Genomic DNA, 25656 nt, shown 5'->3' on the forward strand with positions numbered 1-25656 from the left:
ACAAATCAGTGCCTGTCAAATGGACTTGTATCTGTCATCGTGGTCTAGTGCTCATGAACATATCCACTGACTTCTTCTCCCAGAAGTTGTTAAATCTTAAATGTCCTGATGTCATTAGTAATGTTCATGCCAAATAATGTTTATAGACAATGTACTATAAATGTACTAAACCCATAACAAAGCCTAAATATTTTACAGTCAAACACAAAACCTTGAATTTACAATATAGCAGTTTCATGCTTTCCTATGAACGGCGTTCTTCCTGTGACCGCGATTTCGTACCCGTTTTCAGGAAGTATTGCAAAAAAACATAGCATGATCTTGGAAAGGGCAAACGTTGAGATAACTACAAATATAAATGATAAAAATGTAACTTTATTTATGTACTCTACAAAGGGTCACAAATATTTACACCAGCAAGGCAAATGCTTTTCAACGTGTATACAAATCCTGAATGAGCGGATATGAAGCATGGTAACATTTGCTTAGTGGTCTGCATATAAGGTCATATAATACCAACAAGTTCAACCTGTGAGGTAATACAGTCCTTCATTAGTGTTCATTTAGAAGTCATAGTGTACAGGTGGAAATAATCAAAATATTGAAAATCCCACTAAATTCATATTTGAGAATAACCTTAAAATGTTTGATGGAAAGGCTGATCTCAACATTGACCTATGGATTTTAATAATGTGTGCAACTTATTATAAAACTACTTTCATTATTTCAGTATTTCATTGAGGTTTCTGCATGGCTAACAGTTACAATTCAGATTGCAGTGATAACTGATAGGAATGTAATTGAAAAAGGGAATGAGGTAACTGTTTAACCACCTAGGATTCAAATAAAGTAAATTGGTACAAAGTTGCATGTAAACAAAGCTCCTTGGACTGCCTCAGTTATAAATCGTCGTCTTGGCAAATCTCATTACTGCTGTCTGGGAGCAATGCATTCATATTTATTTATATTTAAAGCAATCTAAGGGCACTAGGTTTCTGGACCAAACCATGGGCAGTATGTGTGTGTGCTCTAAGCAGTTATAGGATGCAATTGGTATACAAAAAAGTAAAAATGTGCATTTAGTGAAGGTGAGAGAACACAGGTCCAGATGTTTGACAGAAGGAGCCCAGAGCTGGTTAGTGAAAAGGCCTTATATAGTTCCTGAGGTATTGCGAGGCGTGATCCTGTTGGGACCGGACGGGCTTGGCTGCTCAAAAATTCCGTAAACAATTGTTTTAGTCTAGTCCTCTGCGTGTTGACGGACTGGATTGAATTTTCCTGTGGGGTCGGGTATGAACCACTTGTCCCACACATCAGAAAAGGAGGATGTTCTCCCCCAGGGCTTGTAGTGTCCATTCCAGTGGAGGAGTTTGGCAGCTCTCACAAACTGTGGGGAGTAACGGTTTCCAGCACCTGTAGAGCCTAAAAATACAAGTTTTAGCCATCATATAATAATATAATATAACAATGTCAATACTGTTGATTGTATTTGGTGTCAAAAACGTTTTAAATGTTTAACTTTTAATATGAAAACGTCCTAAAGAAAGAACAGAGCTGCAGTTTGTAGTATAATTAAACTGACCAGATGCTCAAACAAAAGAAAACTGCCTCAACAAGTCTGTTAAAGGAATAGTTAAACATTTTGGAAAGTTCAAATAATTTCCAAGAGTTATAGGGGAAGATGGAAACCACCATTGTATTTGCTGAAATGCTGAATCATTTCTATATCAACTCTATATAAGCTTCTCAAGCACAAGTCTTGGGTGTATGCTCATATGCCCAGTGATACACTTAACTCAGGATTTGATTCCATTCCCTAAACTGGCTTTACAATATGATTCTCTCACATTAAGACGGTAGGTAAGTTACTGAAAAAGATGACACAATTTATCAGACATAAATCTACCAGTAGGTGTAGACTGTAGACTATGAAAAGTTCATAATTCCTTTTTTCTTTGTAAAAATGAAACATATTTTGTTTTAAAAGGAAATTGAGCTCATGATAGCCCTTTCTTCTCTTGCCATTTTTGCACACCGTTTTGATTTTCTGTTCTCTTCTCACCTATTGCATTTTCTGACTTGGGTGAAGCAAAAACCTGCCACATCTCTGACTTAAAACATGATTGTTATTCCGCAATTTATAAAAAATTCCCTGTGGCTGGCACATCTTTGCACTTTGATCCAGGTAGTGACATAGGAATAAAATGAAGTCAAAAGAAGATAATGCCCTCTTCTGTTTAAAAAGAGTATCACAACTCATAAATAAACTAATTTAGCTGTCTGCATCACACAAACCTTACAGAAAAAGAACAATTGGAATTGTTTGTGTGTAAAATCAATTAGATCTACAACCGGGGCTTCATTGAGAAAAACCCCTAATGTTCAAGTGTCCTATCAGTGAGTAAGCAAAACCTACCAAGGTGCCTGACGTGCCACATCGGGTCGATCATGGAGTGGCGTTTGTAGAAAACAATGAGGAGTGGAGGGGTGGTGATACTCTCTGCCAGCGAGTTACTGTACAGATCCTCCCTGAAGAAACCAAAGAAGATGAGCAAACAGAAAGACTCCACTAGCCTTTCATTAATCCACCCTCTCCCCTGTGTGAGGGACGTACCGTGTGTTCAGCTCCATCCAGTGCTCCAGCTGCTGGGTGACGTTCTGGTTCCTCCACTCCGTCAGGTTGGCGATGATGACCCCGGGGTTGAAGGAGCATGTGTTAGCCCTCATGCTTAGCTTCTTAATAGCATCCTTCTTGAAATCCAGGAAACCTATATAGCTATTCTATTGGAGAAAACACATTATAGAACCAAATGTTGGCAACTTCGTATAGAAACATTCCACTAATGATCGTGAAAAAACTCCAAGAGATGGCCCACCTGATTTCCAGCCCCTCGAACGAAACCCTTAGAAGATGCTGAATCACAGTCATCAGAAAATGCAGCTGCGTGTCCTGGTTTGAGGTTGCTTTCATAAAGCTCCTGAATGTCCCCTGAGATCCAGAAGCAAAATTACACTTTTGATTCACTTACAGAGTGTTATTTGTCTGACTGCTTTGGCATGTATAATTACAAGAGTTAATGATCATAATAAATCCATTAAAAACACATTTTTCTGAAATCAAAATGGCTGTAAAATAGTCCTTTACACAGCACCTTTACACGTTTATGTCCAAGGTAATATCCTCCTTTATGGTGGCGTCTTACCTTGTACAATAATATCATCATCCAAATAGATAGCTTTCTCTGCCTCAGGTAGGTATGCAGGTAGATAATATCTGGCAAAGGTCAACTGAAAAAAAAGACATATTAACAATGTCTGTAACTGACAAATATTCACCGTAAAAACTGTGATAAAACCTTCCTTTGGCTTACCGGTTTGACAGCTTCCAGCGTCTGAGGATCTTTAGATGTCTTCCCTTTGAGGAGCTCAGGCTTGAAAATAACAATCTTATATTTGACATTTTTTAGCCGTGTCTTTGTAAGCCACTCACTGTTGACAAGGAAGAAAAGGTCATGTTAGACCAGTGGTTCTCAACCTTTTTACACCAAGTACCACCTGAGAAAATAGTTGGCTCTCCAAGTACCACCATATGACCAATGTTAAAATACAGTCCATGCAGGACTTGGCGGCAAATGTATATATTTTTTTCTCTCTCTCTCACTCTCTCTCACACTCACCACAAGTGAGAATATAAAGAACAAAATAATAACTTGTTCTCACACAACAAATGTCAACTGTACATACATGTCATTTCCTATACCAAAGTGTGAATGTAGGCCTCCTGCAACAACCTACATCGTAACAGAAAATGTCCTATTGGGAATTCAGTTCCACAATAATAATGAAAGCCTCCAAGAGCAGATGAGCCTAAGGGCTAATAGCTCATCTTCAGTCTGCTGATGTTTGCTATTGCCATTTCTGTGGTGGCAAAGTAAAAAAGAAAAGAGATAAGAAAAAAGACAACAATTAAGGACAAGTGTGTGCTTTTTCAGCGTTTGACCTCGGTCACAGCCTTCTCTCCATTATTTGAGCAAATGCCTTCTTCCTGTGTCACTTCTCTCCTCCATCACAGCGGCTGTGCATATCACTTTTGTGTTGCTGGCGGAGCCTGCGCTTGTACTCGGTTGATGACTGTCGTCCTCCTCCTCATTCACTTGTTCACTTTCACTGGTAATATTCTACTCTGTACCTCTCTTCCGAATACCTCCCGTTTTGAGCCACGTTTTTAACATCATTCAGCTTTCTTCTTTCTTTAGCTTGCTTGCAACGTTAGCGGGTAGTAAGGTCGTAATTAGCAACGCCAGAAATAAAATAAAATAAATGTTTTCGTTTCTAAATCTAAAAACAGCAATAGCCTATTAGAACTAATTTAAACCACAAATTTTCATTCGTTGTAGTATTTTGATAGTATGATTTATTTTGTAATTAATGTTATTCAATCAAGCCTCAAACTGATGGCACTTGTCCCTATAGCCTGTTTTAAATTGAAGTTGTCTGAGGTCCTTACCATCAGCTGCTCTTGCAGTAATAATAGTGTACCTTAATGTCCCAAATGTGCACAATGTAGTGACTGCTTTTCGTCTTTTTGTTTACTTAGTTCTGTTTCCTGTATTTTATATGTCTGTGTTATGTGTAAAGGTTAAAGGTGGGGTAGGTACGTTTGAGAAACCGGCTCGAGATACACTTTTGTTATATTCCATGGAATGCTCTTAACATCCCGATAGCAATGAATATCTGAAGTGCTTTGACAAAAAATCCTTAAAAAAATCTCATCTGTGGAAGGCTCTGTAAGGAAGTGGCATATTTTTTCCGGTTGTGTATTTTCAAATTCTAGCTCACTCGAGCTGGTTTCTCCAAAATTACCTACCCCACCTTTGAATAAAAAAATAATTAATTAATTTAATTTTTTTTTTTTATATGTCAGATTCCTCCACGTACCACTAGCGGGAGCTGGCGTACCACCCGTGGTACGCGTACCACAGGTTGAGAACCATTGTGTTAGACAATTAATATTTTCACAAGTTCTCTTAGCTTAACTAAAGACATCTGCCCAAAGCAATATAATGGTATGCAGACTGTAGCAAGACAGACAGGTGCCATTTTCTTACTTTAGGTGATCCACCGTGTCATTCAGAGTCACTATGGTGAACACAACATTGGCTTTACTGTTCTGGTAGACACTGTTCATGGCAGCAACCACCGCCCCCAATCTTTCCTCAGCAGCAGTGATGAGGACAGGGATTTCCTCTCCTTTCCTCACTGTCTCTAGTCTAAGGTCTGGAGACACCTCGGATTCAAATGGGAGAACTATCCCTGCATCTGCATAAAAAAAGACACATTTTAGATTTCGCACTGAATTAGTTTGAAAAGATGTTCAAACAACAATACATCTGATATTCTGAGGCAAAGCTACAAAGCTGATATGCAATACTCTTCACCAAATAATAAATAGACATAGGCCTACCTGGATTTTCCAAATGTAAAATGTCACTTAGGTTGAGGAGGTTTCGTTCAACTATGATCAGGAAGGCAACAGCAAGCAGCACAAGGATGATCAAGTTTACTGAAAAAGAGATTAGCTGATTTTAATGATAGCTGTGGTGCACAACCCAATTAAACAGTGGCAGTGTGGTAAATGTGGTAGCCAGTTTGCGTCTGTATCCATTTGTATATGCTTCCTCTACACTGACTCACCTCTCTTCATTGTCACGAAAACGGCCAAAAATCAAATAAATGTAAGAAACCTCAGAGTTGATCTGAGTGCAGCCCAGGATGCATTAGCTGGCTAAAGAGGACTGAGATGAACCAGGGATCTCTGCGTTAGGTCCACATCAGAGCCGTATAAGATCTCTTTATACGGCTCTGGTCCACATAAAAACACACCGGGACCTTCAGCAAACTAGTATCTTTTTAGCGGTGTCTTCCTTTGCTTAAATTTAGCAAAGGAAGGTTTAGTTTAGAAAGCAGGGAGGAAAGCAAAAATAATACACGCTGAAGCCAAACTGCCAACTCAACAGCAACAAGTTTATTCGCCAGCACAAATGCACATAGTGATAGCTGCCCTTGCGTTTGCCTGATTGTAAAAATGCATTAGCTTGGTGTTTCCAGTATTTACAGAAATCATTGTGAATTTAATTCAGTGTGTTGATATCATTGAGTGACTTGAAATACAAGTTCAACATGTTTTAATTAAATATGCATAGGTTTAAGTCATGAGACATATTGACTAAAGGTAATTTAGTCAGGCAAAACCTTTCACTACCACCAAATCAATTGTGTTCATAACGCGGCGCACTTTACCCAATCCCTGTTAGTTATCGGTCTGTGAAGCTGCGCAGACATTCAGGATTTAAAATATTTGTGTTCCTTTATTTATTCAAGAACATTATGAACATAATTTATTATATACAAAAAAGTTGGTATCAGTGGTGGACATATAAAGTCATACAAAAATACATAAAATAAAGAAAAATACAGTTTCATATTTCAGATTAAATATTTGTTGAATACACAATTAGTTTTAATTGCATATGTATTCATAATGATGTTGCTACTATAATATTTTTTAATTATGGGTAAAAATGTTACAACGCTCAGAAGTACCCGGATGGGTCCTTCACAACACGACGTAGCTTTTTCAAACCGGAAGTCAAACTACTTCGGTTTGGTTTGCTCCACAATTTCTCCGTTTGTGCTTTAATTTACTTCAAGTAAAAACATGCTGTCGATATTCAAATCCATCCCATCGCACATGGTAAGACATTTTTATCCTCTTTAACATGAAGAGGAATTATTTAGCAAGTTATTAATTCATGCTTTCGTATCAAGCTAACGGTGACATTATTTCCTAGCTAACCAGTGCATTGATAACAGCTGCTGGCAAACGTTGTTACATCCTTCAAAATATGTTGACCAACCATCCAATGTCTCTGATCCATTGTGCTAAACAGCTAAACAAGGCTATAAGGCAACTCTCATTGTATAGGTGTCAGTTTCGTCAGTTATTCTGCAGTGGTGGACCCATTTACTCCCTTGTCTCAATCTGTACTGATCTTGTGAAATGTTTACCCTGCTAAGAGAATGTTGTTCACCAGTCTTTACTGCTCATTTGAGGTTCATTTACACTAATGCACGTGTGCATAGACGTCAACTAAATGATTATGATGCTATAAGAAATGTATCCAAGCAATAGATGATGTAGTGCAAGTGAAATGTTAGTCTTAAATCTTATGTATTACTGTATTTTCCTAATGAATGATCAAACAAGGTTTAGTGCTTCCAATCCCAGTTCTTAACACATTTTCTCTGAATAGTATTTATACAAAAATATATAATATGGTTTTGTATACTTTTCTTGATCTGGACCATGAGCCCGTAGCAACATTGTTTGATGCTTGATAAAAGTTGCCTAAATTATGTGTGTCCCCTTCCTTGTGTTACAGGATTATAAAGGCCAGAAACTGGCTGAACAGATTTTCCAAGGAATAATACTCGTCTCAGCGGTAACTAACCACGACACATCCAAACCAGCAATTCAAAGATTCTTACTGAAATATATATATATATTGTTTACCTGTTGTCAGGTTCACTGATATCTTTTGTATCATCTTTCCAGGTGATTGGATTTGTGTACGGTCTGATCATTGAACAGTTTGGATGGACAGTGTACATCGTCTTGGCTGGATTTGTGGTGTCCTGTGTGGTAAGAATCCTTTAGTGATTGTTTTAGCGAAGCGAGGACATACGATGAAGTGTTGATATAAATAATCTCAATCTGATTGCTGGCTGCTTTGTGGTTGCATACTATGTGTGTACTTCTTGTAGGGGTGCATAAACAACAGCCATCATTACATAATATATTGTTCTGTCCTTGACTGTAGTTGACGCTGCCTCCATGGCCGATGTACAGACAGAATCCTCTTTCCTGGCAGCCAATTATTCCAGAGACCAGCGCGGAGCCAAGCCAAAAACCTCAGGAAGCCCTCAAGAAGAAGAAGCATAAATAATTCAGAACATTCCCTGCCTGGCTGTTAATACATCCTTTATCAGAAAAGATTTGGAACTTTGTTTTACAGTCTACATCTGAAGCATTTAGGAAGGAAACATTGTTACAGTGTTTGTAAGTCAATAGTGAAATACTGTCCAAATAATAAACATCTGATTCTCTGTTTTATAAATGGGATGTTTCATGTGTATTTCTCTACCTGTAAGAGTTATTGATTATGCTTTGTATCCAAAATGTGCATTTTTATTTAGTGTTACTCTATATTTGTCACTTTATATGACCAAGTTGTTTTATTGTGGTTCTTGACATCAAAAAAAGTTGTAGACCGATAAAGAAATCACATTTTAGAATTTATTAGAAAAGATTCAAATGTTAATATCTACAATACATCTACATTATTTTGTGTTTAAGAAATTAGAATACAGCAAGAACAGGGAGATCTAGTGTCTTCAAAGAAACAGCATAGATGAAACAATTATTGAAATGTATAGATGGATTATAAATAAACAAGTATCCATTACAGAAAGTAGAAAAACAAAGAGTGCTTTAACATGACTCAAAATATGCATAGACATTTGGCAAATTACAGCAGTAATTTTTGGAAAAACGAGGTAAAAAAGGAACTTTAAACAGTTATTAACAGAAGACTCCTCGCACTTCAGCATTGTGGAAATTCAATCTACACACATCAATGCACAAGCTTGTGTTGGTGTCTGGGCAGGCAACAATTCATATTCGGTGAGCACACTTGAAAGCTGAAATATTTCTCCGGTAGACAAATGTTCTTTTTAGAGATCAATCAAAAAGCCTCTTTTCACAATTGGTATCATTGAACATATTCTCTGTTGTATTCAGGATTTCTTCTAGCCATTGACGGCAATATCCTCAAAGAATTTCAGCTGCCTCACCATCACAGCATAGGCTTGGTACTTCTCATCTCCCATCTGATCTCGAAGGCACAGCTGCAGTGAGAAAAAAGTTTGCTAACTTATCATTTTGGAAACAAAGGACCACTGGATTACCTGGCTTGACGTCTCAGACAAATCGATTACACTGTCTATGGACAAGTTATTATATTCTAAGGTGTGATATGGACAGAATATCATACAATATGATCTTAAATATAACATACATTTTCACAAAGAAGTCAGTCGAATTTATTGATTTATTGATTTTCGGAACTCTTAACACAAAGACAAGATTAAATGAATGCATTGACCTCACCAATGCATCAAACTCATAAATCAGTCTCTGTATGTAACTTGTACACCACTCCTTCATCTTAGGGAATTTCCTGGTGTACAAGTGCACAATGTATCTAAGCAAACCATGATACTCCTGATCATTTTCAAAAAAGCATTTTGCAAAAATGAACACGTATTTCCCAAGATCATATTTAGCTGCTTCCTGATTTTTTTTGTTAAGCCCCGGGTACAGTACATATGATTTGGTGTGATTTGTTGAACATCATACCTCTCGTTTGGTGTCGTCCTCCACCTCCATGATTTCCAGGACCCTGTCCAGCAGCTTGACCCCCAGACCCTTCACCACATCTGTCCTCAGTTTCTCTATGGCTCTCCTGATCTTGGCTGGACCAGACGACGAGCCTTTGAGAGAGAAGCCGGTCAAACACAAAGAATCTCCAGAATGCCTAAATTATGCAAGATAGCGTTTGATCAAAATGTCTAACCGATTGGTATTTCACCGAGTGACAAGTTCTCCGCATCCTCTCGAGCCTTCCCATGAAGCACCAGGGTGTCTCTGTACTTCCTGTTCAGTTTGAATTCTGGCAATGAGGTAGAGCTAAATCCACCTTTGTCCACCTCAGTCACACCGTCCCCAATATCCATTCTCAAAGTTTGGGTCATCATGTTGACTAAATCGTGCATGTCACCAGAATCGGTCTTCCTGCAGATGAACCATAAATCAGGGATAATACAGCACAATGTACAAAAGTACTTTTTTACACGGTTTACACAAAAAACTAGTATGATATCAGACCTTCTAGAGCAGGGGTTCCCAAACTTTTCAGCCCGCGACCCCCAAAATAACAGTGCCAGAGACTGGCGGCGACCCCTGTCAACGGGGAGGGTGGGGGGGGGGTGCTAGTGAATTGTCTCACTACTATCACTACTACTATTACTATTACTACTACTATTACTATTACTACTACTATTACTATCACTACTGTCATTATTAGGCTGTAATTTGTTATATACTGTTGGAATGGGTAAGCAGGCCTATTGCTTTTGGATATTTGTGGAGTTAGGTGGTCCATGAGTGTTTTTTATTGGTTAAGTGGTCCTTGGTATGAAAAAGTTTGAGAAACACTGCGCTAGTGGATTGTCAAAGGGGGAGCCTCGTTGTGGGGAAATTATACAGATGGCTATTCCGCCCCTGAAAATGTCTATGCAAACGTTATTATTAATAATAATTTTAAAAAAAAAATTATAAAAAAAATTAATCCATTTCTTTTAATATTTTAATATTTTAAATTTTCCATTTTTATTTTGTAATCATCTCGCTACCCCCACTCGGGGTCTCGCGACCCCCACTTTGGGAACCCCTGTTCTAGAGAAATAAAATGAACAGCAGTATGCTCTTACTTTTCCCTGCAGTCTCCCTCCAAACGTTCTGTGGAACTTGTGGACGAGCTGCACTCGTCTTCATCCGACCTTTGCTCCGGCAACTTATCCTGCTGTAATAAAACACATCCCACTATTGTGACGGACATTTCACTCACACTTCTGTTTAAAAATCACAAGGCACATGCCGCCCTTTTTTTTTTTTTCCATTCTAATAGTCATCCAAAAAGATGGGGTGTCCATACCTTACAGTTGATCTCAGTGAAAGATGCTGAAACTGATCTGGTGTATGCAGAGTTGTGGTGCTCCTCCTTGGTGGAAGTGACATCATAAGATGCTCTTCTCACAGCACTAACGTCTGTGGAAACAACAGGAAAGTTACCAAAATAAATTCAACTATTTCATTTACAGTTTTTTTGTGTTTCCAACTATGATTTTTGTGTTTCAGGAAATGAAAACTAGGAACCTGTATGGCTGGAAACCTCCTGGGACTGCCTCAGTCTTCTCCTCTCTCTGGCAGTGAGAGGACGATCCTGATAGTTCAATCGACAAATGTTCTGTGATTATTATTTGCTGAATTCGGCAAGAATATAACAAAGTCCCAATAATAAACAGGGCAATAACAGAGTATTCATTTTGTTTTGTAGTCTATCTAGCTTTTGTTCTTGTGCGTGAGTGGAGAAGAACTCTCACCTGTGGCAGCGGTAAGAACCCGTCCTTGGAGGAGCTCACTGAGGTGGCAGCTGCACTGGATTTCTTGCCCTCTATGCTCCTCCTGCTCCTCTTCGTCCTCTCCACGGCTGTGCTCTCAACAGGGAGTGGAGGTAAAGGTCTAGGAGCAGCCACCTTGGACTTACAGAGGGCAAAACATAATACATCAAAGTTGAATTAAGATGAATGAATATAGATCGTTTAGTTATTTTAAGTCTCAAATGTGTCATATTAACTGGTTGGATATAAAAGTGCTGAGAAATGTACTGTGCTTATTAAAGAGGATATTTCCTAGCATAAATTGCTTGTCCATTCCCAAATGCAATATGATGTTCAGTTGGAGAAAACAGTACAGTATTTGAGCAGAAATATGTTATGGTGGAAACGTTTCTTTCTTATGTTTCGAATGTTGTCCCAAGGGGCACTGACTTTAATAATCCCGTAACAGACCTGCTGTAAAATGTTTTACATTTTTAATCCACAGCACCAACAGTCCTTGAGTTTATCTATTTGTCTTGACCTTTTCCTGATCCCCAAGTGTCCGTCTAACGTCCCTGCCTCTGTGCTGCTGCGACACAGACGGTTCTGATGAGAGGAACAGGGGAGATGGGCACGGAGGGGTCCGACCCGGCTTACTGGCTGGTGAGGGAGATTCTTCCAGAACAGGCTCCTAAAGAGATGCAATAACATTGTTTCCTCAGTGGATAAAATCTTCCAACGTTGTGCCTCTGGGAGCACAGCTGTGTCACACATTCAGCTAATATGAAAACTCTGTTTTTGACATAAAAATGGAATGATGGATTATCAGTAATTTTTTCAAAGCGACACAGACACATTGGATTAACCTATGGATTAAGCTTCTGCCGCGTTTTTCTCGTTTTAATGCCATTGAACACAACTTTTGATCAGAACAACAGCAAAAGGTAAGAATATCTCCGTTTTTGCTACCTAAAGCTACGTTGTGTGTTGTCTGGGTTTGTTTACCATGTCGCGAGTTCTGATCGCTCAGTGATGATACTAATACCTCTAGAATATGTGGAATCTCAGCTTTAATCTGATATCTTGTTTGTGCAGTTTCGATAAGTAATAAAGTATGTATACCTAGAGTTCTGTGCTAAGGGCGTTAGCATTTTTTCGCTCAGGGCTCATTTTGACGCTTCTTGTGAGACTTGTGTTTTATTTCGGTAAAAATTGTTCATATCGTCAGTTAGCTGAGTTTCTTCCCGTTAAGTGAGTATGACACATTCATAGATATTAAATGTTAAGAAGCCCTGAGACACATTTTCGTGAGAAAAAAATTGGCTATATGGGGCTTAACAGGTTAAAGAGTGAAATCATTGTAATGCTCACCAGTTTTGGAGGGAACGGCTCTAACAGCTTTTCAGTAGATTCTAGGCTTTCCTACAAACACAAAAATATATAATAAATGAATGAACACATTCAAAATAGACAAAAATACTTTATGAGACAAACAGAAAATATACTACATATTAATAAGAGCACCTACTTGGATGTCAGGGGTATTGTGTTGGGTCGGAGCTCCCTTCAGCAGGGTAATGGTGTCACCTTTATCGTCCATATTAACTTCAATGTTTTCTTTATTAGTTTTGTGTGCAGGTCTCCTCTCGGGTGTAGAAAGAGCCTCCTCTCTCTCAGCTTCCAGCTTTGGGCTCTGCAGGTCAGCCTCTTTAAGTAACTCCATGGTGTCATCCTTATTATCCACATCTGACATCTGTTTCTCAATCACAGAAAATGTATCCGCAGGGTTTGGTGCAGCCTGTGGATGATTACCCAACAATCCATTGGGTGCCATCCTCTCTTTTGCTCCCTGACTGCCAACACCTGATACAGACTTCAGAGGGAGCTTAGCAGGGGGAGGGGGGGGAGTGGGATCTAGTTTCCCTCTCCCCTGGCTGTCTCTGTGCACACTGTGAGTCACGGGTTCATTCCCCCCACGGTGATGACACACAGCGGACGGGAGCCCCTGCACCTGCCTCTTCATCACGTCCTCATCCTCCTGACGTTGGACATCAATATTGATGTTGCTGATGGTTGCCATGGAAGCAATGAGAGCGTCAGGGGAAGGAGGTTTGGGTGATGGAGGTTTTTGGACCGGAGAATGATCTGCGACGCCGTTCCAAATTTTGTGTTGTGATTTCTCTTCTTTCTAAAAATGAAAGAGAAAGAAACAAAAACATAATGAACACTGTGAAGAAAGTGAAGAAGCTTTAGTGTTCACAGCAATCCACTGGAACCTTTGCAACATTAACAGCCAGGATAAAATCACACACAAAAAACATCTTTATTCAGTAATTCAACTTATTCAGGACTAAATTGTTTGATTTGTAAAACCTGGATACAGTGTTATGTATGTTATACATTTAAAGACAATGCGGCAAGAATATTATACATTTTGCTTCTGTTTAACTGATCCAATCAGAAACATTACGGTTACAACAATCCTTATTGCTTGCTATTGGACAAGTACAGCCGCCCACTGATAGCATTGTGATAACTAACTCTAAAGTGGAGCAAATGCATTAGAATCCATGACAATATATCTAAGTAGACAAATCCATTCCATGAGCAAGCATTTGATATCAAAAACTAGAGTTATGATAGTTTGCCGTAAAACATGGTATTGGACATGATAGGCTTCTAATCCAATGAAAAAGTATAATTCTATAAATAACAACACGAGTGGTTGAGAAACTGTAGGAATAATCTAAAATATGTTTATGTTATAGTTGTGTGTTGTCTGTGTTAAACCAGTGTTGCAACTCACGAGTCACTCACCCGTTTGGCCCTGGCTGGAGGTGCATGCTGGGGACTTCTCTCAGGTTTTGGCTGAGATGACACCACAGACGGTCCACTGTTGGCACCACAATCCCCACTGCCCCCCTCAGCTTTCTTTCTGGACTTGGCAGTTTTTCTGTTCAGAACCAAATGAAACACAAACATGTAAGAAAAGATGATATCCTGCTCAAGGCTAGCAGCTCACTGTTTCGGTGGAACAAAAATAAAAGAGAGACAAATATCTGACGGATGTACAGAATAGTTCCAGTAGATGTTTAGTGAAATGTGCATGCAATGAACAGCTTTAATGAAATTAGAATTGAACAATTAGGCAGTCTGCTGTCGGTGCCGCCTACTCTTTAGTGGCCTCGAGGAACATTGCAATTTGTCGTTTGATGTAGGGCTGTCGGAGGATCAGTTTGACATCAGGCCTGTCTTCAGGTCTCTTACACAGCATGCTCTTGATCAGGTCTCCCAGCTGGGGGTCATAACTGCTGGGCATCTGTGGCAGCTGATGAGAAAACCAGAGGGAAATGTTATAAATCGCTTTGAAACTATTTGGCCAAATCAAGGTTTCAGAAACATAATATGCTGTACTAGTTAGAGAAAAGAGAATCAATTAAAAACCTAGAATATCTACCTTTCCTTCTACGATGCGATAAACCAGCGAGTTCATGTCCTTAGCATTGAAGGCATGTTTCAGTGTGGACATTTCATACACACAGCAGCCCAGGGCCCATACATCTGACTAAAGAAACAGAGAAACATCTATTTGTAAAGCAGTACTATGACAATTCACAAATAAAAACACATTGTAAACGCATTCAACCATATTACCTTGTGGTTATAGGGTTTATTAGAGAAGAGCTCTGGACTCATGTAGTAAGGGGTCCCTATGAGAGTGCTGGCCATGTCATTCTGGTTCTCCAACACCCGTGCGATGCCAAGGTCTCCAACTTTGATGATGTTGGTCTTTGTCAGGAAGATGTTTTGTGTTTTAAGGTCCCGGTGAAGAATGTTCCTCTCATGCAAGTACTGAAAAGCAAAATCACAACAGTGACTACAGGTGTCCTGTACTCATATAAAGAAAATAAATGATGTCTGACCTTGCATGGCCTTCAGTACCTGGAGAGCCATGGCTATCTGGACAAACCACTCCACCACCTGCCTCTCAGGCAACAGTTCGCCCTTTTGCTGTTTGAGTCGGTGGTAAAGGTCACCGCCTTCACAGAAACCCATGGCAATGTACAGCTGGCAGTCATCTCCTTCCCAAGACTCCCTGTACGTCACGATGTTGGGATGTCGCAGCTGGGACAGAAGCTGCGCCTCCTGCTCTGCAGAACGCCGCTCCCGCTTCGAGGAGGTGGTTAAATTCAGCTTCTTAATGACATACTGGAGAAAAGAAAATAGGGACAATGACTCTCCCTGATGGATGGAAAATATGGAAAACAAACAGTATTTGTTATTCTGTCTGTGGACTAACACTTTTAGAAACCAAAATACCTAGGTCACTCTTGGAAAAGAGATTTTAATCTCAATGAGTCTTTTACCTGGTTAAATAAAATGTATATATATACCTGGCATAACATGTGAAAAGTCCCCATAAAGTGGGAAAAGTAAAGCATTTCAAATCAGTTTCAGTTCTCATTGACATCATATCATGTTGTGGTAAAAGTTGAAGAGAGGTTTGGACCACATATTCTGAAATCCTGCAAAAGGTTTGAGATCCAACATACATTAATTATTTTTTGTTATTGTTTTATAGCTTAGGTTCTAACTACAAACTTCCGTTACGAGAGGGGGATAACAGTCCCCATGATGGTCAGAACAATTATCGTCCAGCTACCGTTTCTTTAATTTGAATGGCTTAATATAAAAAATGTTGTTGTTACAAATCCTTTAAGGAATGTTAAAGAACGATGCAGACAGGAAACAGCTGAGTGTTATTTTCCTGTAATAAATAACACAAATAGTTTTACTAACATATTACTTTTGAGTCTTGTCTTCCAGCTGTTACTAGTATTGTGTTCATACATATCAAACATAATATAAAAGAGCGTAAACAAATCTGTTATGTTTTAGCATACTTTAGCTAACTTTAAGCTAGTTGAAGCTTAGCTGAGTCTTTGTAGAGTCATGCTTGGTGATTATAACGTTTCAAGCAACACCCATTGTTAAAGCTACGTAGTTTTGGTCTGTATTGAATTCCACAAACGCACAAACATCACCTGTTTTCTGTCTGTTTTGTTTTTCACCAAGTTCACCTCCCCATAGCTCCCTTTCCCGACGACCCTGATGAAAATATAATTATTCATTGTCCTTCAGGAAAATCTTCATAACGCGACCAGGAACGCTGAAGACATTACACGACATGTCCAGGAACAATAACTGGTTTATTTCGTCCCATACTCGAGCTGCAGAGTCGAGATAAACCTGTGAAATATGTTGGGAAAACTTCAGCTCAGAGTGCCAGCGATGAGGTTTTGAACGCAGGAAATCAGCAGCGGATAGTTTTTCGTCACTAGGCAACTGTCAGCTCCCTGCCGACGAAGCTGAGAGGGACCGACTGGAGCAGAAACAGTGCAGTGTGCACCACAGCGCCCCCGTCGGCGAAGAAGGATACATACTTTATTAATCAACCCCAGTGATGTAGGCCTACACTACAGTATTGTACTTAAGTACACCTTTGAGAGACCTGTTCTTAACTTGAGTATTTCAGTTTGTGCTAATTTGTTCTTCTACCCCACTACAATCCAGAAGTAGAGTGTGTACTTTTACTCCACTACATGATAATTCCCACGGGGGAAATTCAATGTTTAACCCATAGGTTTAACCTTGTTGTTGTTAACATGACATTATGAGTGGTGGAAGAAGTATTCAGATGCCTTACTTGACTAAAGATGCCAAATCATTATTGTAAAATTACTTAATTACAAGTAAAAGTCTTGCATTCAAAACCTTACTTGTAAAAGTACAAAAGTATTATCAGCAAAATGTAAAGTATAAAAAAAAATGGTTCAAAATAATTGCCTTTGACTGCATATTTATATATCATGTGATATTTCTTGATAATATTGTTGCATCAAGTAGTATTTTAATTTTGTTTACAAAAACAAAGTTCGGATTTACTTTTTGTAAAAATATTTAAATAATTTGGGGGTTACCATGCCAATAACCTACAGAATTAGCTACTGATATGCAACGAATAAGGTATTGGCAGTATCCTTAACAGAAGCCATTCCTTAGAAATGCCTTAGCTAGGAAATGAAAGGTAATGCCAAATTGTAGTTTTTTAAGAGTGAAAGTTAGAGGTGAAGAGGCCTACCTCTTTATCACAGTGTGATAACCCTGTGTATATGGTGCCCCGCTTGTTTTTGATAGGCCCAATAATTAAGTGTTTGCTCTTTGCAAAGAATGGTGTGCATACCGTTATCCCTTGACACGTACATGTAGATAGGCCTACATGAAATTAGATGTAACTTTCATTCATTAGAGTTACTTATTACACCTGTACTTTTTCTGACATGACATGTCAGAGAGAACATTTTTTATACACTATAACTATTGCAGATTGTTTCTGCAGACTTGTAATATTCTTGACCTTGCCTGTTTGTGGCCCACTATCCACCAGATGGAGCACAAGAACAACTCAATCTGAGACAATCTGCACAAATTCACTATAACAAAGTCTGCTCGCACCTTGCAGGATAAATGGACAAGGTCCGTTAGGACAAGACAAAATATTTAAAAATGTTTAAAAATATTGAAAAATATTATTGAAAAAGAAGATCAAATCAATGAGCCTAAAACAGTACTTGTGGTCAGAAGTGTGCTGCTACCACAAACTCTACCATCAGCCTAAAAGGCTTATATTAGTTATGTGAACCAGTTTTGTAGCCTTGGTCTTTGTCATTGTGTGTGACCTTTAACTCTGGATCAGGTCTATATTAAATAGGTGATCATGTGATCCAGAGTTTTAGAGATAATCCCTGCATCTGCAAAGCCATTTTCATTTTCACTGTGAATACTCATACCAATACTTTTCTATGAACACAAATAATTTAGCAACTTCCATTGATTTTCATCAATATAATAACAAAAGTACAAATGCAAATATGCTGAAATGGGATGGATGATAAAGTCTACCAATCCAGATGATTGAGATTCAATATGTAATGAGTGCCGGAGTACCAACATACTGTACAGTTGGCTTATTATTTACTAATATTGTTGTATTAATACATCTTTGTTGGTAGCTTGAATGCCATAGTCTCAGTGGTGTAAAGTAAGTAAGTACATTTACTCAAGTACTGTACTTAAGTACAATCTTGAGGTATAAATGTGATAAGCACATCAATAATTATAATCAAAACATAAAATATATATGATTGTGAAATGGGCCAATCTGCATGAGTACTTTTGGTACTTTAAATATATTTAGATGCCAATACTTCAATACTTTTATTTGAGTAACATTTTGATTGCAGTACTTTTAATTGTAACAGAGTATTCCTACACTTTGGTATATATATTTCGACTTAAGTACAATTAAGATCTGAGTAGGCTACTTCTTCCAACTGCTTGGTTTTCAGCATATAGGGCCACCAGATAAAACCGTGTGTCGGCTGCTCACCGACACACTCACCTCCTGTTATAAGTGTAGCCAGGGTGTCACGAGGAGGTGGCCAATAGCGTGGCAAAAATGTTTACCTGTGTTTACAGCTCGGGCTCTGATTGGTCGGTGGGCCGGCCTGCCCTGAGGTGACGTCAGGAGGAGCGCTGCTGGTGAGGTTAGTACAGATTCCGCGAGAGAGCGCTCCGAGTTGTAGAGACGGACAGACGGAAGGACACACGGCTGCTGGACATTACTCCCCGTTACATTTCAGGTAGGAAGGACTGCTGCTGCACTGTCATGACACAAACTTTTAACTCTTACTCTCAAAGACTAGACGGATGTTAGAGCGTGGATATTTGCCCGGTCTTTTTTTGGCAGCTTGTTTTCTGGCAGCATTTATCACTAGCTAACCTTAACAAGCGCTTAACATGCACTCATTTGCGTTTATAGGAACGTTTTACAACTCTCTGACAGGGGTTTGTTGACTTTAAAACTATATTTCAGTGGAGGCTGCTGAAGTTTACTGTCAGTCTCGTTATGTATACTGTCACTCACATGCAGAGGACCTGTGTAACTGAAGCTGCAGTGTGCAAGATAATGGACTGTATGAGGGACTGAAGTGACACCTGTCTTCTTCCATGCAACCAGTATAACTTCACTCCTTTCTGAATTATTGTAACCTTATAAGGTCAAGATTTTTTTCTATAATATGGTTTGACCACATATAAACAGCGATGAAACAGCGATGGTGTTATTATTATTATTATCATTCTAAACTGCAAAAATAGCATGCAGGATTTCTCAGTCAACATGACAGGATGTGTATTTTTACCCCCTCACTCATTTCTAATTTCGTTTTCCCTCTTTTTGTTTCTCTCTTTCATCTCTCTTTCATACACAAAACACATTCTAATCTCTTATGGAATAAGTCTGCTATCACTTAAAAAGGTCACTTTTAAAGAAGATTTACAGACTGCTGTTAGTCAATATCTCTGTGTTTGTCACTGAGCCAGTGGATGAATAGGGTTGATGGATCGAGGGACACGCAGAGCAGAATATATAGGTAATCAATAGATAATAATGAAGGGTACAAGTTATTAAACAGGGAATCCGGAACTATCTCCCCACTGCTATCTCTTTGTTTAAACACTGGCCTACAGAAAATACACTCGCCCACCACTACAGATACCTCTTATCTTTATCAGTTCAACCATTTGAAACAATGAATCATTTGTATTTTTCGTACTAAGTGTGTGAATGGAGTTTTGTTGTGCTGGCTCCAGCTGCATGCATTTCACTTCGGTTGATGTGTTTATTTCCTTCTTTGCAAAGAGAGAATAAAGCCATTATGGGAAAACATAACACTTCTGGGATTTAGAAAATACTATTACTGTCCTTCAAAAAATGCATTATACTCTATGGAATCTGATACCAAACCTGCCCGGCCAGGTGTGAGGAGAATGCTCAGCTTTTCTCCTCAGGGCAGTATTCAGATTGATAATGAGGGTAGTGCCTCTGCAGCTCTGAAAGCATTGCAATATTTGAGACGTAGGTATGCGCATACCCTGATAAAGCTCTGAAATAAGTAAACACGTTTAAAATCATTACACAAACTAGACCTATTAGGCTTGTAGTGCATCTGCTCTACAAGGAAAGCAGTCCGTTAACATGACAAGTCTTGGTCGTCTTCCGCTGAGCCTGGAGCCATCCAGTTCACACAAAACAAGTGATGTGTTCAAGAGCAGTTTCTTTAAGTTAGCTTTTAGACATCTAGTTTTAGTATCAGAACTCTAACTTTGTCTGTTAGTATGTTCTAGGTCCTTCGTGTGTGTAGTAGTGTTGCTAAAAGTATTCACACCATTGAAAATACAATTTCACACAAAACAGTTACCACATGTCGTTTCGTCACCTTTAACTGTGGTCGTGTGTGTGTGTGTCTTTCTTCTGTCTTCTGCACATCACAGGAATGGGAAACCAGTGAGTACTGCGACTATCTTTTGTGTAAACCTTTGTGAAAAGAATGAATGCTGCATGTTACATACTAGTCAGGGTTTGTGATTTTAATATCATGCATCTCCTCCAGCCTTTTCAATCCTTTTGCTTCGTGGGTTTTGAGCAGCTCATCTTCACCCGTTGGCCAAAAGTCATGTCATCAGTAGACATGATTTGGCTGTTTTTGGCCTTGTTCATGCGATACCTGCATGTGTCTCTCTCCTCTACTCTCCCACATTTTTTAAACTTGCCCCTATCTGCCCCTGCGTGTCAGTAACTTGAACCTTACTCAATATCTTTTGCCTGTTTGAAAAGCAGACCCTACTTGCTGAACATTGTCTCTTGAACCCCAATTGCTTTGACATGTGTTGTATGAAATGTAATATAAAGTTAAACATATGTGGATGTTTGCGCCATTGAAGTGAAATCCAAGTGTGTTTTGAAGAATATTGAGGTGTGTGTGTCTGTAAATTCTGGTCGATTTCTGAAATGAGCACAACCAGTACCGATCAAAGTTCAGATGCATTTATAGATTTTAAAACGCTATGATGTTAAAATGACTTTGATGTTCAATATCAGTGAATTCATTAACGTACATCTCTCTGAATCTCCGTATGAGCAAAGTGAGACGACAAAAAAATCATGCTTGGTAATGGATCCTCAATTCTGAAGAAAGAGACTGGTGTCAAGTTGAAGACGTACTGAGGACTAGAGTTACAGTCTGCTATGTATTGTTTGTTTGTGCCCTACAGTAGTTATTACCTTCCAGTAATAGAGAGGCTTTAAAGGTGCAGATTTACCAGCAAACATTTACCAGACATTTGACTGGACTTCCTCTTACTGCTTCCTCTAAGCACATTGCATGCTGCTTTACCATGCCATGTTTGGAAATACTTCCTTTTCCTTAAGTTGCTTCAAATGGCATGCAAAATGCGGTAGAGGAAATGATGAATGATAACAATTTGAAATGTAATCCTTTGTGCAGTTTGTTCCTGAAACCTTTGGTTACACTGACTGATGCTGTCTATATACCTGATCAGGTTATATCATTGTCATTACTTTTTGTGTGAGATATGCTGTCCTTATTCATATCCAATAACAAAACATGGACGCTCTTGTGGTTTTTGGTAATGAATCAACAGCATATAGCCATTAAAGTGTCCAGAATGAATTCCACCTAAGCTTCCAACGCAATGTCGACTCTCAGATACAGCTGCTTTGGGTTTCCATGACGACACGTATGAAGCTGACTTCTGACAAAAGTGAAGGTGCGCGTGTGTGTGTGTGTGTGTGTGTGTGTGTGTGTGTGTGTGTGTGTGTGTGTGTGTGTGTGTGTGTGTGTGTGTGTGTGTGTGTGTGTGTGTGTGTGTGTGTGTGTGTGTGTGTGTGTGGCAATCAGTGTCTGCAGCTTGCATAGGTCCTGTCCTGTTAACATTTATTCTGAGATAACAGCAGCCCAGTGCCAGTCAGAAACACAATTCAGCATTTTAATGATTCGACTCAGAAATAATAGGAAAATGATTATTATAATGTCTTTAACAAAATGGCTCTTGTACAGTTGAGAACAATACGTTACATCATCTCATGTAGACAGACTGTGAAGTTGCCAGGCAGGCAGCAGGAGCAGAGGAGGAGAGAGGCGCGCTGATATGAACAGAGCTATTTTAGTCCTTCAGGCCTCCAGTTAAAGGCACTTTCTGGGTTTAGATGATGATAGCTGTGACAGCAGAGAATGTCATGAGGACAAACATCTGAATGTTAACTTCCTCTGAAAAACATGAGCAAGGGACACAAAAATAATTAACATCCTTTTGTTTTTTATTACTTTTAAAGGTGTTTTTATGCTTTACACATCCCCTCACCTAAGCTTGAGCATTATACAAGCTCAGTAAATTCACACAAATTACAGATTAGCTGACATGTTATATTCAGATAAGCTTGTCTCTTATACAACAGTGTGTGTGGGAATCTTCTGACAGACACACAGTTCGGTATGTTTCAGTCATTAAACGTTTGACAATAAAGTTATTACACAGGGTTTTATGCAGCTGTTAACCATGTGGTGTAAAATGGATCACTATATTTTTGAACTGACTCATTAACCAGTAGATATTGACCATGACTTTTACCCTCTCTGCCATAAATTCCACTGTAAGCTGGAGAGGTCATAAAGATACTTGGCCAGAAAAACAAAAGAATATTCACAGCAGCTCTTCTTCACTCTGCCATGCTGCAAACATTGCAGGAACCACTTTGAATTATGCTGAAACCCAAACCACCCTAAAGTGTCATGAGTTGCAAGACAACAATGACTGAGTGTTAACCTCTGACAAGCAATTCTGTAGTAATAGATTTAATCCAGCCTGTGCCTGTGTTGGTCTGTATCCAGTGTCATACGATACGTTCGGTGTGTTTTTTAGACAGGAAACAGAATTTACCACATTCTTAATGTCACCTCGGACCCATGCAACGGTGTAGATGTTATCAGACTGTTACCTTTTGTAATGATTTGTTTGTTTGTTAGCTGATACGATTACAACTAGTAAGTTTAGACCAGATCCTGGCCTGAACCTGTTTTAATTTTTTTTAATCTTTTTGGCATCATGACATTCAATTGTGCTGAACAATGGGTGCGTTACTTCTGTTCATTGTGCGACACTATGCTGAGGGAAGTACTCTCCTCCAACACACCTGTCATTGACACCATAAAGTGAAATGCCTGCTACACAACAACATAACAATGTTAAACAGAAATTGGACCTGCTTCTTTTTTGACAAATGGTTAATGTAAAGTACTTTGAATCGCCTTTATGTCTGAATATGCACAGGTCATATCATATGTCAGTGTTTTCCAACATGTTATCATGTATTGCATCATCACAGTCAAAAACGGTAAGAAATCTGCTGATGTCAGTAATCCAAGTTGTATGAAAAATCCCCAAAAACAATTATAGTAACTTCAATAAAATCAACCATTTAAGAATAGTGAGCTGCAGTATCAGCACAGTTTTGTTTTTCATGCAGGAAGCGGGGAGAAACAGTTCAACTTTTGGTGTTAATGAGCTTTCCCTCTTCTCCTTTTCTCTTCACTAGCATTGTTTTGGACCGTAACAACAAGAAGATGCCACTGGGTGACGATTGCCATGCCTGGAAAAAGAAGACCACAGATGTGAAGGATCAGTATGACTTCAAAGAGATCCTGGGAACGTAAGTGTGTCAGTGCCAGGGGCAAAACAACTCCTTGTGTTTTCAGCATAGTATGATGTCTCTTTCACACTCTGGGAAACATTGCGCAGAGTAACGATGCATTCAATGCTCATCTGTAAGCCAGATCGACAAAAGACAGAACATTTGCTTTTGTTTGACTTCTCCCAACACTTTGAATTTTATAAACAATAATGCAAGTATTGCTGTCTGTGTGTGTCCCTACTATGAAGTAAATATAGGAATGTGTGTGTCCCCACTATGCCGCAAGTGTAATCTTACTGTGTGTTATACCTGAATATATTACAGTTTAGCCTGCTTACAAGCTTCTGTAGTTTGTAAACGAGTTACGGCTCAAAGTATATTTATGCTGGGCTGTCCCTAGAGAAAAACAGCTCGACGCTTAATTAGAGAAAAGGGGCTCTAATGATGGGAACCTGATGTGGAGCAAGCAGCACATATGTGGTAACTGTGTCAGTGCATAGCCAGCAGTAGCAACAACGCTGTTCTTCTCATGGCTCTGTAAGTGTAGTGACACAGAGTTTGACCTCTAGTTCCTATATTAACACAAACAGCTATGTCAAAAGCTCTATAACAGTTAAAAAAAACAATATTTACAGCAAGAAAGGCACTCTCTTTGTGCATTTGATACACATTAATACAGTGAAAGCATTTTGTGATGAGCACCATGACAGATCCTGTGGGAAAACTCTTTTTCAAATCCAAAGGATAGTTTTCATGATGTATTTAGTCTAAAGTAAATGAATATAGTAGCCCTGCAGTAGATTTTCAGTAATATAAGAACACTGCAATGTATATTTGTGAAGATTATAATGCCACACCTTTGTTTACACTGCGTCATAAAAAAAACCCTGTTGATTAACCTCTCCAACACAATTTCAACAAACCATGACAAAACATTACGTTGAGCGGCTGATATTCTCCTCCCTGCATGTAAATGATTTTAGGCAGAACATTAGTATCACCTCTTAAGGAAGGCAGTACACAGTTATACGGCACCACTAAATATACAATCCCATAAATTACCATAGAGTTGAGTCAACACCTCTGACACTGTGTCAACGAAACCGGCCCTTAATAGATAGCAGTTATTGAAGGAGACATTAAATTGTACTTGTGTACTTCATACAGTGGTAGCTCTCAAGGATCGTTCTAAAGACATGACTACAAAGATCTACTAAAGCTAAACTTCACAAAAACGAAAATAATTTGTAATGCCAGAGTGGCATCTACATGTGGAAATATACAGACATTCTCACTTATGAGTTTTCCTTGACATCAGTTCAAGCTTTAACTTCTAGCTGGGATGAGTCATGCTCCAGGTTTGTTCAACAGTAGAGCCAAAAACAAGGTCTTTGTATAATCTTTTTTTTTTACTTCAGGTATGGGTCCATTTTTATGCTGCTAAAAATACGTTTTAAATTAAATATGCAATGTCTAGAGCCTTATCTCATTATTTTTCCCATTTTAACAGACAATGCCTTGATGTAAGACACTGGCAGGTTCAATTCCACTTCAGCAGTTTTTCTAATGAGTGTTATACCGTATACACTTTTAGGTTATGTCTTTGCTGTGTTGCTTTTCTTACTTTAAAGGTGGGGTAGGTAAGTTTGAGAAACCGGCTCGAGATACACTTTTTGTTATTTTCCATGGAATGCTCTTAACATCCCGATAGAAGGTGTCTATGTAAAAAAATACCTAAAAAACAGTTTCGTGAAGTCTATAAG

General features: G+C 38.9%; 4 protein-coding genes across 5 annotated transcripts in view; 1 reads left to right on the plus strand and 3 right to left on the minus strand.

The window, feature by feature from the left end:
• Positions 1-355: 355 nt before the first annotated feature.
• Positions 356-6025, minus strand: glt8d1 (glycosyltransferase 8 domain containing 1). The gene is made up of 9 exons (XM_010768322.1): positions 5695-6025; positions 5465-5563; positions 5109-5319; positions 3372-3489; positions 3204-3288; positions 2877-2989; positions 2615-2781; positions 2417-2529; positions 356-1422 (listed from the first exon to the last, which is right to left on the minus strand). Exons 1-9 carry the CDS (start codon positions 5702-5704, stop codon positions 1241-1243), a joined length of 1098 nt encoding a protein of 365 aa, XP_010766624.1. The 5' UTR covers positions 5705-6025; the 3' UTR covers positions 356-1240.
• A 584-nt stretch (positions 6026-6609) lies between these two features.
• Positions 6610-8177, plus strand: spcs1 (signal peptidase complex subunit 1). The gene is made up of 4 exons (XM_010768323.1): positions 6610-6754; positions 7443-7502; positions 7616-7702; positions 7881-8177. Exons 1-4 carry the CDS (start codon positions 6719-6721, stop codon positions 8004-8006), a joined length of 309 nt encoding a protein of 102 aa, XP_010766625.1. The 5' UTR covers positions 6610-6718; the 3' UTR covers positions 8007-8177.
• Positions 8178-8321: 144 nt separating this feature from the next.
• nek4 (NIMA-related kinase 4) lies at positions 8322-16611 on the minus strand. Of its 2 annotated transcripts, none has more exons than XM_010768325.1 (16): positions 16326-16611; positions 15223-15489; positions 14935-15132; positions 14738-14845; positions 14454-14608; positions 14098-14233; positions 12809-13468; positions 12652-12702; positions 11822-11971; positions 11284-11442; positions 11057-11123; positions 10836-10948; positions 10612-10700; positions 9696-9913; positions 9479-9612; positions 8322-8967 (listed from the first exon to the last, which is right to left on the minus strand). In XM_010768325.1, the coding sequence occupies exons 1-16, from the start codon at positions 16410-16412 to the stop codon at positions 8869-8871; spliced, it is 2691 nt and encodes an 896-aa protein (XP_010766627.1). In that variant the 5' UTR covers positions 16413-16611; the 3' UTR covers positions 8322-8868. The 2 variants fall into 2 exon arrangements, with proteins under 2 accessions (XP_010766627.1, XP_010766626.1); XM_010768324.1 differs by having other exon boundaries at positions 10612-10703.
• A 7771-nt stretch (positions 16612-24382) lies between these two features.
• The window catches only part of gnl3 (G protein nucleolar 3), a 30989-nt gene continuing 29715 nt past the window's right edge, over positions 24383-25656 (minus strand). Inside the window, exon 10 of the mRNA XM_010768334.1 lies at positions 24383-24465. Within this exon, the coding sequence (XP_010766636.1) occupies positions 24383-24465 (83 nt within the window). The remainder of the gene's footprint in view (positions 24466-25656) is intronic.

Source organism: Notothenia coriiceps, unplaced genomic scaffold (genome assembly GCF_000735185.1).
Source record: "Notothenia coriiceps isolate Sejong01 unplaced genomic scaffold, NC01 NC01_scaffold00005560, whole genome shotgun sequence".
Classification (NCBI taxonomy): domain Eukaryota; kingdom Metazoa; phylum Chordata; class Actinopteri; order Perciformes; family Nototheniidae; genus Notothenia; species Notothenia coriiceps.